The sequence below is a fragment of the Phytophthora parasitica genome, assembly GCF_000247585.1.
Source record: "Phytophthora parasitica INRA-310 unplaced genomic scaffold supercont2.6, whole genome shotgun sequence".
Lineage (NCBI taxonomy): Eukaryota > Oomycota > Peronosporomycetes > Peronosporales > Peronosporaceae > Phytophthora > Phytophthora nicotianae.
The window spans coordinates 1651279-1664534 of record NW_008648992.1 but is presented as its reverse complement, the minus strand read 5'-3'; the positions used below and the strand labels follow the sequence as shown (position 1 = coordinate 1664534).

The following is a 13256-nucleotide window of genomic DNA, read 5'->3' as shown; positions in this document are numbered from 1 at the left end:
ATTGCACCATGTCGATCCACTCCGACGATTACGTAATCTTCACGGATGATGACGTAATCACTGATGCCCCGTCGTTGACCATGAGTCTCAGAACTGGATCGGGTCACATCCCATCAATCAGTCCCTTGTTCCCAGAAGCCAACTATCACTTCACCACACCCATGTCGATGCTCACTCGTCGCGATAATCTTCTTGATCGAGCGCAGTGAGCCTTCATTATTCCTCGCATTGCGCTCGAGGTCTTTTAAGCGAGAGATAACCACAGATTCATAAACGTAATTCTTGTTCGCACGATTCTCGATTCTTGTTTTCTTATATATATATATATATATATATATATAGCTATCTTCTGCTGTTTGCTGCAGGAAGAGTAGCAACTGGAAAGTAGTTTCACAGGACGCACGAACCATCATCAAAAATAGTTCTTGAGATTCATCTTTTCGAAGTTGTCGAACCCATAATCATTCTTGCTGATCTCCCGGTTAAGGGAATGAATAACGTGGAAATGACGAAAAATGACCGACGCCTCTGGAAACTAGGATTCTAGTGTCGCCTACGAAGTAAAACTTTGTCTATAACGATGACGGGGACCACTGTCCAGCTCTCATTATTGCGTGTGAATATGCTGAAATTGCGTTCTCTACCAAAATGAAGTTTCCAAGAATTTAACCCTTTCGTGAACGGGTACTTTTGACCTGGCTGTATTAAAGTATAGAAGGTCAAGTCATTAGGCCATCAAAGGGGGGATTTTGCCCCCTTTCATAAACTACGGTACTACAGCAAATCTTCTGCAAATCCTGGTAGTTCAAGTAGAAAGGGAGAATCCGCCTCGTCCACACACACAAAATAATACAATGGGCATTTTGATCCCATTCGTGGGTGACACGAGTGATACCCAAGGATACGCCCTCCAAAGAGGGCAAAATGATTTAATTGACTACGAAAGGGTTAATAAGTTTTTACACGCCCCAGCTCAATGAATGCTCCACTCCAAAAAAAACAATTTAAATGTTCTACCTTGTTCTGCGGCTTTCCATCATTTTTGCGCGTGCCCAACAATCCAAATTTAGCGGTCATCGTGAAGCTGAAAAGATGGTATCTGGAGACATAGAAGTAATCGCCACACACTCGTAATATAGTTGGTGATACCAGCTATATATCATGCCAATTCCTATTTGTACCAACTAAAGCACAACGACTCACCGATCGATGTTGGTGGCATGAGATCCATCAATGCACATGCCCTCAGTAAACAAACGCACCATTCGTCGCATATAACAGGTCTGGAAGATAATATAGCTCGTTAGTTGCGTGCCCTTGTTGCGGAAAACCATGACGACGCTACCCGAACAGTCCTGCAGCAGCTCCATCGCGCGAACGTTGTCATTGGACGATATGAACGACTTACGCCGCATCTTCGCGAATATATTGTTGACATCCTGCGACAGAATCGGCCTACCAAAGACATCCTTCAGATAGCAAAGAACCTTCTTTCTTTCTTCCTTAATAAAAGTCACGTGAAGTATGTTAAAATCTAAAACATGAAGGCTATTCAACGTTACGTACCCTGCCACTTCGTTCTTACGACCCCACGAGGCGCAGGCGACGTGGTTTTTCAGGTTTCTGCGTAGTTATTTTATACGTCCATGTTATCGGGATGGTTGTGTGTGAGGAATCAAAAGATTTCACTCGCACAAAGAAAGCCACATCCACGTTAACGAAGAACAAAGCGTTTATATTGGCAGGACACTGGATTCGACGAGTAGTATGGTTGGTGCGAAGTCTTTGCCCCCGATCCTTGAACTGTCTGGCGTGCGTGCAAGTCCAGTGTTTCGTGTAGCATCCCAACAATTCACCCCAAACTTGAGGCTGCGTTCCCGTCGCATCTGTGAGATCCAGAGGTTGCATGTCTGCATTAGTGCGAGTTACATTGGATAGGGCTGCCTACAGCAGGCAGAGCTCGTTCATCGCAGGTCAACCAAGCTGAATATTGGGTCGGAATCAACCAAGGTGCCGGTGTAGGTTAATGCGATAGATTAAAGTGTTGAGTAGGAAGGAGAGATACGCATATCAAATTGGCTCTCTTGGAGTCAAGTGCCATCTCCTTCCTGCAAGCTCCGTTATGTGTCTCCAACGAACGTCTGTGTTCTTTGCATGGTGCCTTCCAACGGTTCAGCTCCCCTACTGGTTAAACCGATCGCGGATTAGCCTCCGCCAGCCGAGCTCGACTTCGATTTCCTTAATAGAATTGTTATTACACTTGTACCATCGGAATGTATCATGGTGGTATTGTCGATTGGGGAATCGCTGGGGCCAAACCGCCGCCCAATCGCCAGACCTACCCAAACGCATGATTTATTCTCTCTGACGAGTGCGCACTCGAGTAGTGCTGGCTGTGAGTGCGGAATGGAGAACCAAGATCAACGCGCCATGGAGAGCCAAGACCAACGTCCACCTGAGCAGGCTGTGGAGTCATCGCCAGATCACAGCCGTCCGCTCCGCACGAGATCACACCCTCGCTTCTCACCGTACTCATCGACGACGCGCCCGCTGTGGCGTGCGACTCGCTCTCTCGACGCAGCACACTTCCCACGGCGACCGAAGAAAGTCAATCCATTGCGGAAGAAAACCAAGAGTTCCTCTACCAGTTGCTGGTGAAACCTATCGTGAAGACTGCTGTAGGATAGCGTGATACGTCAGGCAATGTGCTGCGCGACACTGTCAAGAGTGGAAACGCGCTCGAAGAGATCCTCCAGCACCTTTGGAACGAATTCACCCCTCGGACGAAGGGCCGAGCGGTGAATACGGATGACGTTTGGACCAGAGAGGAGCCAAACATCTCGGAATGGTGAAATGTGATGCAGTTTAAGGTGAAGAAGCACGTCGTGGACAGACCGTGAAGCTGCTGATCTATGAGTACGGTGCTGATATCGCGAGGGCCCAAGATCTGGAAGACTTCAAGGCAGCTCACGTTGTCCCAGACACGGATCGAGCGGGAGCACCGTCAGAGGGATCGCTCGGAGATGTGGCGCAGAGTCTGAAGGAAGCTTGGAGTACTACATTCCAAGCGGAAGATGTGGTGTGGCGTCTATGGGGCAATCATGTCACGACGAACCTAGACCGCTCCACGTGGGATGCGATGATTCAGCAGCCTCCTCCTCAACAACTGGTCCATCTGTTCAGGCGTACACTTCACTGCGTTCACCGGTATCGAGTTGTGGAGCGGGTCGACGTTCATGTGAAAGTGGGCGAACTGGATTAAAGTTTCCCTGGACGCTCCAGCCACAGTGCTCGTATACCTTGCTCATGTTGAAGTTTTCAAAACGTCGAAACGTCTGAATAACAAATGAAAGTAAGTCCCTCTTGCTTGACTCAGCGTAATGACGCTGAAATGAACGTTTCATGTAGCCGAACATGAACTCGATGGGGTTGAACAATGGGCAATATGCCGGGAGAAATATGGGGAGCACGCCAACACTTTGCAAAAAGGTCACAATCTCGGAGTGGCGGTGAATTGAAGCACCATCAAGGCTCCAGACACTGTTTCTTCCAGGATGCACCTGAAGTCGCGATCGCGAAGAATACACAAAACGCTGGCAGCTCTCTGTGAACAACACGCGGTCAAAAGTGCCTTCAGTGTTAAAGTAATCGATGACTCCATCCACGTTGATTAATGCCAGCACTGAAATACGAGGCTTTCTTTCAAAGTCATCTCGAATCGCGATCTTCTTCCCACGGAGAGCGTATCCTCGCTTACGGACCATGCCTCGATTGTCGAATGAGACTTCATCGAGAAATACGAGGTTCCGGTGGCTCCATTTCACCTGGCGGAGTTCTTCAATAAAACGACAGATGTCCTGCGCCTTGATGTTCATCGCTCGCCTTTCCAGTACCTTCCACGTCAGCCCTTGCTCGTGAATGATTCGCCAAACCGACGACTTCGGGATGGAAGTGTGGTAAATCTTTTTGAAGGCTGCTTGGGCTTCGTCCAGGTACGCGAGGGGATCTGTGAGGTAGAAATCAAAGAGCCATTGCACCTTATCTTGGCTGAACGTCCTTCTGGGAGCAGCTTGGTTCCGCTGAAATTCACCATTTTCTTCGTAGCGCTTAATCCAGTTCCGAATTGTTCGCTCGCACTTGTTGAATATATATGCTAGGTGCTGCTTCGAGTGACCGAGTTTGTAGTACGCGTGAAGACAGTGATAGACTGTGTTCGGGTGTGCATGCTGCTGGGTCACGGCTTCCTCCATTCCGCTTGTTGCGCTGCTTCCTGCATTCGCTCCTTTTTCGCATCAACTTCAACGAAGTATTATTGACCAATCAAAACGCTGCGTCGATTTATTTTTGGGTGCGCCAATCGACGAGTATTGGCAAATTTAACTGAAATCGACAATACCTAGTGAAAACAATACAAGTTAATATGTTGTAAAATATAATGACGAATGAGTCATTGCAAGCTTACCTACTCCAAGATATCCTATGATACACCTCGGTGTTTCAAGTCACAACTCTGTCAACTCAACATCAGGGCAGTGTCGATGTTTTATGGTCGCGAGTTTCATGGCTATCGTATCTTTTTGCCCAGGCAACTTCAAAACGATATTCTGGATTTTTAATCCAGTGTTTAAGCGGCGAGTCATTCTGACACAAAATTACTTTTAACTTGTTTTACTCAGAGCACTAATGGTTTAGCGGCACCGGTTCTTCTGCTCCCTTGTGCAGATATTTGGAAGTAGCCAGGTCTGAACCATGTACTCTGTCGCCTGTCCTCATTCGTATTTTGTTAGAAAAGAAAGCCGAGCAGTTCTCCACAAGAATTGCGGGTGGGGCACTCTCCCCTTGGAGAGCGTCCCACCCAAACTTGTATATTCGCGGTGCTGTTGGGGCTGGGACTAGCAGGTAAGACGTGTCTCCTGCTAACAAGTGTCTTTGCAGGAACTGGGCGGTGGAGGTGGCGAAACGCTCATCTATTTCGCGTTTGTCACTTTTCAACTCAAGTCCAAGCGCTGGCCCAACTGTGTGACGAATTTCTGCTAGTGATGACTGCTACGGCAACAAGGGGGTATACGGTCCGGTTTCTTGATGACTCGGCCGGAAATGATTCGGCGGTGATATCTAGTGGGTCTGGTGACCTGGAGTCTTTGGAAAGTGGGGCTCAACGCATGCGGGTGACGTTGGTATTCATCCTGTCAGGATTTGTAACCATTTGGCTGCTGTGTGTGGGATTGATCTGGCACTTGAGAGTGAATCGAGCAGGGGCTTTCAAAGGGGACGCAGTAGCAGCGAGAAAGGTGATTCTACCAGCATATGAGCCTGTACTGTTCGTGTTGGCCGGTATAAATGGCGTTTATATCTTCTTCCTGGTGGTGACGCTCGCAATAGACTATTACGACGTCTTTGTTTCCCCTCTCATACTCGAATCGTTTTACTCCGGCAATCAGTTCATGTTCGTGATCGTTCTGGTACTCATGTTCGAGAAAAGCCTGTCATCCCCTGCCGTCAAGCGAGCCGTAGTATTGTCGTTTGTTCTATCGTATTACACGATCCTGTATGTCTGGGTGGTGACGAAATTCGGTCGTCCAAACCAACAAAAGGCTTTTACAACTGGTCTCCAATGTGTCCGCAGCCTGCTAATGCTACCATTTGTGTACGCATTTATCCATCCCCCAAATCGAGCCACCAAGCGCATTATTCGGGAATTGTGTTTTGTTACCATTGTGCATTTCCTCCTCACAGTACTGCTCATGATACTTATCATGGATCCAAAGACTGCCAATGCAAGCCGCTATGTCGTTTATGTGTTGCTGTCGTGGGTTGCGTTTTGTCCACTGGTTGTTTGGCGCGTATTGAAAGCGGACACTGAGTATTGGCGAGGAGTCGGACAGCGAGGAAATGCTTTGCAAGAGTATTTTTCTCGTGAGAATAGATTCTGTAAGCATATCTCCTCAGAAGGTTTGCACGTACTCATCGAGATGAATCGAAAGTGCATAATCGATTTCGCTTATCTGGAGCTCGTTCGGCAAATTGGGGTGGGTTCCAAGTCCACTGTGTTTCAAGGAACTCTAAAGTTGAAAACGCATGTTGCTGTTAAAGCATATACACCCACAAATTGCTCCGATGATATCGTAGCAGCCTTTTCGCACGAAGCGGCCATGTGCAGTGTCCTGAATCATCCTAACATCGTTCAGTTCCATGGAATGTGCGTAGCACCACCTACAATTTGCCTCGTATTCCAGCTCTGTCAGGAAAATTTGGCCGATACGCTGGCGGATCAAGTTTGTATGAAAAATGTTCATCCAGCCCGACAGCAATTACTAATTAACGTCGGCTATACCTTAGATACTGCTCGCGCCGTGGCTTATCTTCATAGCTTCTCACCCCCATTTGTCCACTGCGACATCAAGCCAACAAGTTTTCTTGTAGATGCAGAACGTAATGTAAGATTGTCGGACTTCGGGGAAGCCAGATGCATGGCAAAACTAAGAAAGAGAATGCCTGCATCAAAGGCAAAGGTGTCAATTCTGGAAGATAAACAAGTTGCGGTTACGAGTGCAACTGATTCTCCGATGGGTACGACGTGGACCATGTACATCGAGAAGAACTCTGCAGAATACACTGCGCCCGAGATAATTGAGAGGAGTGGTGAGCTCGATGCTTATGCTGAAGCGACGGATGTTTATGCACTTGGTGTTTTGATGTGGGATATTTTACACCCTGGAGCCATAAATTTTCCGCAAGCAAATCAAGAGCATGCACAATTATTTACAGAAGTTCTCAATGGTGCACGTCCTAGGCTGGATCAGAAGACCCCTCCGAAATTACGCGGTATAATTGAGCGCTCCTGGGCCCGTGATCCTAACCTTCGTCCGTCGGCAAAACAAATTGTCGCGGCACTGGAAAATGTCCAGGAAGAGTTATGCGCGCCACTGGTACTCGACCTAACGAGTGATCTGTGTGAGTATTCTTCAGTCGTAAGTGAATCCAGCACTGGATCAGCAAGAGCTCATCACACCTGTCCCGGGGCACTCTTGGTAGATCGATTAATCGACCGGCGGTTCGTAAGCTGCCCGGCTGAGGCCATACGTATGGGCAATGCATTGATGGACTCTGGTTTCCTTCACCATGTTGGTCACTCGAGGGGGTTTGAAAATTGTGCGACTGCGAGATACTATTTTGCCTTCGATGAACCACTACCGAGTCACCTTGAGAGATCACTCGAACAAAGCAGCTCACTAAACGCAAGTGAGTTAAGTATTCCAATGCTGACTTGGGTCTCCAATGATGGTCATCCTAAAGGTTCTTTCAGTTTCGTTCGAACTCGCGAAGATGCCACTTGCCGATGCCGACAACTAGGACAACGTCTTGTCCGCAGCAGATCTTCCCGATTTCGGCGACGAAAACAGTATCAAACTGCACCAGAGGCGATGGTCAACATCTTGACGGCCGCTTTGTTGGTGGATGAGCCGTCAAACTCGAACGACTACAACGATCCAGACGTGCATTCTGGAACGGCCACAAACATGGCCTAGCCGTGTTTGTCAATCCATTCCACTGTACGACTCAAAGTCGTAAGTGTGGATAACGCTCAGTGCAATGGAGCAAATAAAGGAGATATTGTTTCTAGCCGTTCGAACATCGGATGCTGTAAAGACTCTGTAATGGAACACTAGCGGTGAAAACCAGCTTCAGTTACAGTTTTCGGAAGAGGATCTTTAATGGATACGAACTACAGACTCGAAAGAACAAGCAACGCAAAATCCACAGATGAGCTGCACAAGTTGCAATACTGCTGGTCACGCTGCTAATGGTAACGCATATCACAACGTTGTCGAGCACGCTGGAGTTAAGAATGATAAACCGGCTTCATGGCTAAAGAGTTCAGTTTCATTAACTGACACAAGGGGTCATCTTCATCGTGCATAATACACACTACATATACTGGAGCCCTTCGTTATTCAAGACTTGCATTACAGAAAAATAACCTTCTACCACCGTTTCTCTTCTTTCCCATTAGGACACGACGCGTTGCATGCAGTGCAACCGTCTCTTCTTGGGCGTTTCGATTGTCACGCCTTGAAGCTTTTCCTACTTTTGACGTGTCGTCATAACTCCTTTTTCCAAGAGGGGAGGACAGCAGCAAGCGCAATGACTACTCTACTAGACCAAGCAACACCAAATCTTCGGGAGGCTGTTCCCCGGCTTCTTGTAGTAGCTCTTTCGACGCCTGCAGATTCAGAATTGAGTGACTCTGCATCAGTTGAGGACGATGGACTATCTGACTACTCCAAACGACAGGTTGTGGTGCTCATGATTGTTTTGTTGGTGAGCTATGGATCAATGTCGTTGCTGTCTGCGGCGCTGATCGCCTACATGCGTCATAACCGCCACGTCGCGCTCAAGGGTGACTCTGAAGCTTCGCGGAAAACGTTGCTACCTGCATTTGAGCCGCTGCTGTGGATTTTGTGTGCTGCGACGGGTACTTACGCCCTGTACTTCATGATCGCGCTAATCGCAAGATTCTACGCTCCGAGTTATGGTAACGTTGCAACTGAGGCACAAAGCGCTGGACGCCACTTTGTGATGGAGCTGGCGCTAGTTTTCATGCTACAGAAGAGCGTCTCGATGCCAGCGTTAATGCGATCGCTTACCATCACGATCGTTCTCGCGTGTTACGCGTTGCCATTCGTCTGGTTCACTACAATTAACGGCCAAAACGAGAACTCGACCTCAAACTTTTGGATTGTGGCCATAGCTCGCTTCCTTATCTTCCCACTGTACGTTTACGTGATTGTTCGTCCACCAGCGCGCGCCAGTAAGCGTACTCTGCGCGAGTACTGTGTCTTTGGCATTGTTTATCAAATTCTCGAGTTCGCTTACCACACCGCGTTCAACAGCAAGAACTTGCACCTAGGCTACGTGTTGATTTACATTCACGTTTTGTGGGGATCTCTTTGCCCATTATTCGTGTGGCGTTTGCTAAAGGCTGACACGGAGCACTGGCGAGGCCTCGGCCAGCGAGCAGTTGGCCTCCAAGCACTTTTCCGCAAGGGAAACATTCACGAGCGAGTGTCATCGCAAGGCCTTCATGTGCTGATTGAGATGCACCGGAAGTATATTATCGACTTCTCCGTTCTCCACATCAAGCAGCGTATCGGTGTCGGCTCCACTGCTGTGGTTTATAATGGATTCTTGCACCCGAAGACTCCGGTTGCGATCAAAGTGTACACGCCCAGCAGCGTGACTGAAGACACTGTTGCCGAGTTCTCCCACGAAGCTGCTCTTTGCGGTGCACTCAACCACCCGAATATTGTCAAGTTCTACGGAATGTGTGTTTCACCTCCGACGATCTGTTTGGTGTCTGAACTTTGCGTGGGGAGTCTCGATGTGGTTGCGCAGGCGATGGCACGTCGACAGCAACAACCTCGACGTCAACAGTTTCTACTGAACTTGGGCTATATGTTGGATGCTGCTCGAGCGGTGGCGTATCTCCATAGCTTCTCTCCGGCTTTCGTGCATCGCGATATCAAGCCAAGCAACTTTCTTGTTGATGTCGAAGGCAATGTCAAGCTCACAGACTTCGGCGAGTCCCGCAGTCTACCCAAAGCCAATATCTCGTGGGAGGTGAGTAACCTAAACGACACCAAGAGCACGGCTGTTGTTACTTCATCGGCATCAGCGGCAGGCGCTACTGCTGCTACGAGCAGTGGGTCGAATGATGTAGAGCATTATCAAGAGTACCCGGAGTCTACTTCGAATGCAGATTCCAGCGTACATGGTGGCAGGGGGATCCCATTGACACCCCCTGGCACCCCTGAAGAAAGATCGAGGACGATACCAATACTACCCCCTCCAGCGCGCAAGGCAGCTCCAGAAATGACTGTCAAAGGAACCGTCGATTATATGGCTCCAGAGATCATCAATGGACGAGCAGGAGTAGCTTCATACGGTGAGTCTGCTGATGTCTACTCACTGGCGATCACGATGTGGGATATCCTCAATCCGGGCGCTGAAAAGTACCCTGGCACGAACAACAACCACCTGCGTGTCCTCGAATCCGTAATGGCCGGTGCCAGGCCTGAGCTCGACAGCCAACTGCATGCTGGTCTGGCAGAGCTCATTACGAGCTCTTGGCACGTGGAAGCTCGTCTGCGTCCATCAGCTCAGAAGATCGTAGTTGCTCTTGAACGGATTCAAGAAGAGGTTTGCTCGGTCTTTGCACTCGAGATGTGCGAGGAAATGGAGAGTGATTCGATCATGATGAAGAGTGGCGGCAATGGGGCCAACGCCAAGAGCTTCACCGGTGAGCAAGCGGCGAGGAAAATGCAAGATATTGAAGCGGTTGCAACAGTGGGTGAAGCCACCCGACTTGGCAGTATGTTCATGAACGCCGGCTTCATGCACCACATCAAGCACTCGCAACCTTTTAAAAGCAGCAGCGACGACATGTTCTACTTCGACGAAGACAACATTAACATCTGCCAGCCATTCGTCGTTCTCGACGGCCACACAAGTAGAGGCGGCACTGGAGGCAGCGCAGCACGTCGTCCGGGCTCAACACTAGGAGCTCCGCTGCCATCGCAGCTTGTGCAGTCTCCCGGGTGGTTCAAGAGTCTACAACGTCAGCATCAACCATCGGACCCAACACCTCCACTGCTGACAACTGCAGCTTTAAGTACGGGCAAAGACTCCAAGAGCTCCGAATGGGACGCTAACACCACGTCAGACTCGCCCCTGAATGACAGTGACGTCGCGTTTGTAGAGGCTGCTAGCAACGGAACCACAGAGACGGAGGAATGTGCCTGCCGGAAGCTAGGAGAGCGGCCCAACACCCGCAAACCAGCTCGCCACCGCTTCCGTCGCAAGTACCGCGCAATCCCGGAAGACAACATCCTGACTGCCAATTTGTTGCAGGAGGAGGATCTCACGTCAACGCAGGACCGACACCTCCTGGACGAGTTCGACGCAGGGCCGGCAACCATCCTGCTTGGTACCCAATAAGTGAGTAGGTTTTGTATTGTTTGTGGCGGGAAACTAGTAGTATTTCCCGCCAATACATGTGATTGGTTGAATATATGTACAAGAAATCTTTTATTGGCTAGTTTGAGTCCATTTTCGATAATTAGATCAAGGACGAAACATGGCCACCACGGAGTGTCCGATCTGTTCGCGGCATGTTCGCGCTGAGAACCTCATGCTGCACGTAGACGCATGTTTGGCCAAGCAGGACCAGCCTAAGACGCAATTCCGCTCACCATCGCCATCCGCCAAGACCAAGTCTCCAACGACCAGCAGAACGCCCAATCGAAGTCCACCACCTCAGAATTCTCCGTCGTCTTCTGCTTTAAAGAAGCGCAAACGCTCGACAACCGATGATGTGTCTGCTGTACCATTGGCAGAGCGGATGCGACCCAAAGATCTAGATGATCTGGTGGGTCAGGAGGAGCTTCTAGGCCCAGGAAGCCTGTTGTCTGCGCTAATTGAAGCTGATCGAGTGCCTAATATGATTTTATGGGGGTAGGATGAGTGAATGCAATGGGATGGTAGGGGTGGTAAAGCATTGACGTTGCGTTATGAATTTAATGTTTGTACAGACCCCCAGGATGCGGTAAAACGACGTTGGCACATGTGATATCCAAGAATACTGACTGCAAGTTCATTAGCTTGTCGGGTGCGACGTCCAAGGCTGGCGATATGAAGGACGCCGTGGACCGAGCTAGAGGCGAACGCAAGATGTTCCGTCGACGAACCATCGTCTTCGTTGATGAGATCCATCGCTTTAACAAAAGTCAGCAGGATTTCTTCCTGCCACCGGTAGAAGACGGCACCATTACGTTGATTGGCGCTACAACGGAGAACCCGTCGTTCGAAGTGAACAACGCACTACTGAGTCGTTGCCGGGTGTATACACTAAAGAAACACACGCCAGAGTCTATCGAGAAAATTATACGACGTGCGCTACGGGATCACGCAGCTGGGGGTGCGGTCGCTTAAGCAATCGGAAACTCAGTCAAATGGCGGCAGTCTTGACCAGGACGACAATGCAAATGAAGTGTCCATCAAAGCTGAGGACGAGGCTGTTAAGTACTTGGCCACACAGTGTGCTGGTGATGCCCGAGCTGCGTTGAACTGCTTGGAAATGGCACTTCAAACCGCCCCCATGGATGCTGAGAAGCAAGTGCTTCGGGTATCTGCCACCCACGTCAAGCACTGTTTTGCTCATCGGCAAACACTGTTCTACGATCGAAACGCCGATATGCACTACGACGTCATTAGTGCACTACACAAGTCGATTCGAGGCAGCGACGAAAACGCGACACTTTACTGGTTGGCCCGCATGCTTGAAGGCGGTGAAAATCCGCTGTACGTGGCTCGGCGGCTCATTCGAGTTGCAAGCGAAGACGTCGGGCTAGCAGCTCCTGAACTGCTTCCCATGGCAGTATCAGCGTATCAAGCCGCTCACTTTGTTGGGATGCCGGAGTGTGACGTCGTGCTTGCACATGTTGCGACGATGCTGGCGCGTGCGCCAAAGTCCATTGAGGTTTACGCTGCGTACAAACGTGCGAAACAATCGATCCATGAGTGGAATAAAGGCGCATTGCCGGACGTTCCGCTTCATATCCGTAATGCCCCCACAAAGCTGATGAAAGAGCTGGGGTATGCCAAAGGATACAAATACAACCCGCACTATACTGCAGAAGAACTCAAAGATCAAACATATTTACCGGATGAACTGCTCGGCACCAACTTTTTTGAGGAAGCGAAGACGAACCGGGATGCAGAGTGTTAGTTACTGTGTTGGTAGTGGCGTGCTCCATCCGTTTGAAACTACTGCCAACTAACGGGAATGCGTCTTTCCTTTGTATGTTTTCAATTGTTCATGGATGTTCCAATTGAGCTTTGCTCGAGTATTTGCGTATCAATTTCGTTAACCCAACGCTATAGCCTGTAATGGAGGTTGAACAGCTTGCTCAAGACTTTGAGAACTTGCCAACACTAATTGAAGAGGAAGGTGGAACGCAGTGGTTTGTCGACATGATTTTTATTGCGAATCTCAAGTTGTCAGAAAGATTACTACGACGTTCTGCTAGAGAACTTTTTCCGCATGTGCGTGTTTTCGGGTTCATGGTGACATTTCTGCTGCAGAAGAGCATATCGATCCCAGCACTTCGTCGCGCTGTAGTGATTAATTCTGTACACATTGCCTGTGGATACACTAGTGGCCAGTTCAAACCCACCTCCTACTAGAGCCAACGGGC

The 13256-nt window shown here is 49.2% G+C and overlaps 7 protein-coding genes across 7 annotated transcripts; 6 read left to right on the top strand and 1 right to left on the bottom strand.

Moving 5' to 3' along the window:
* Positions 1-1199: 1199 nt before the first annotated feature.
* PPTG_04228 (hypothetical protein) lies at positions 1200-1415 on the bottom strand (the record flags this gene model as incomplete). Its single annotated transcript, XM_008898096.1, has 1 exon — positions 1200-1415. The coding sequence occupies one exon, from the start codon at positions 1413-1415 to the stop codon at positions 1200-1202; it is 216 nt and encodes a 71-aa protein (XP_008896344.1).
* Positions 1416-2430: 1015 nt separating this feature from the next.
* Positions 2431-3262, top strand: PPTG_21592 (hypothetical protein; the record flags this gene model as incomplete). Its single annotated transcript, XM_008898404.1, has 2 exons — positions 2431-2557; positions 2871-3262. The coding sequence occupies 2 exons, from the start codon at positions 2431-2433 to the stop codon at positions 3260-3262; spliced, it is 519 nt and encodes a 172-aa protein (XP_008896652.1).
* Positions 3263-4545: 1283 nt separating this feature from the next.
* On the top strand, positions 4546-5037 carry PPTG_21591 (hypothetical protein; the record flags this gene model as incomplete). Its single annotated transcript, XM_008898403.1, has 2 exons — positions 4546-4569; positions 4936-5037. 2 exons carry the CDS (start codon positions 4546-4548, stop codon positions 5035-5037), a joined length of 126 nt encoding a protein of 41 aa, XP_008896651.1.
* Positions 5038-5039: 2 nt separating this feature from the next.
* PPTG_04227 (TKL protein kinase) lies at positions 5040-7529 on the top strand (the record flags this gene model as incomplete). The annotated part of the gene is made up of 1 exon (XM_008898095.1): positions 5040-7529. The coding sequence occupies one exon, from the start codon at positions 5040-5042 to the stop codon at positions 7527-7529; it is 2490 nt and encodes an 829-aa protein (XP_008896343.1).
* Positions 7530-8123: 594 nt separating this feature from the next.
* PPTG_04226 (TKL/DRK protein kinase) lies at positions 8124-11097 on the top strand. The gene has a single exon (XM_008898094.1). It carries the CDS (start codon positions 8146-8148, stop codon positions 10996-10998), a length of 2853 nt encoding a protein of 950 aa, XP_008896342.1. The 5' UTR covers positions 8124-8145; the 3' UTR covers positions 10999-11097.
* Positions 11098-11137: 40 nt separating this feature from the next.
* On the top strand, positions 11138-12787 carry PPTG_04225 (hypothetical protein; the record flags this gene model as incomplete). Its single annotated transcript, XM_008898093.1, has 3 exons — positions 11138-11514; positions 11592-11898; positions 11927-12787. 3 exons carry the CDS (start codon positions 11138-11140, stop codon positions 12785-12787), a joined length of 1545 nt encoding a protein of 514 aa, XP_008896341.1.
* Positions 12788-12948: 161 nt separating this feature from the next.
* On the top strand, positions 12949-13245 carry PPTG_21590 (hypothetical protein; the record flags this gene model as incomplete). The annotated part of the gene is made up of 1 exon (XM_008898402.1): positions 12949-13245. One exon carries the CDS (start codon positions 12949-12951, stop codon positions 13243-13245), a length of 297 nt encoding a protein of 98 aa, XP_008896650.1.
* Between the last annotated feature and the right edge of the window lie 11 nt (positions 13246-13256).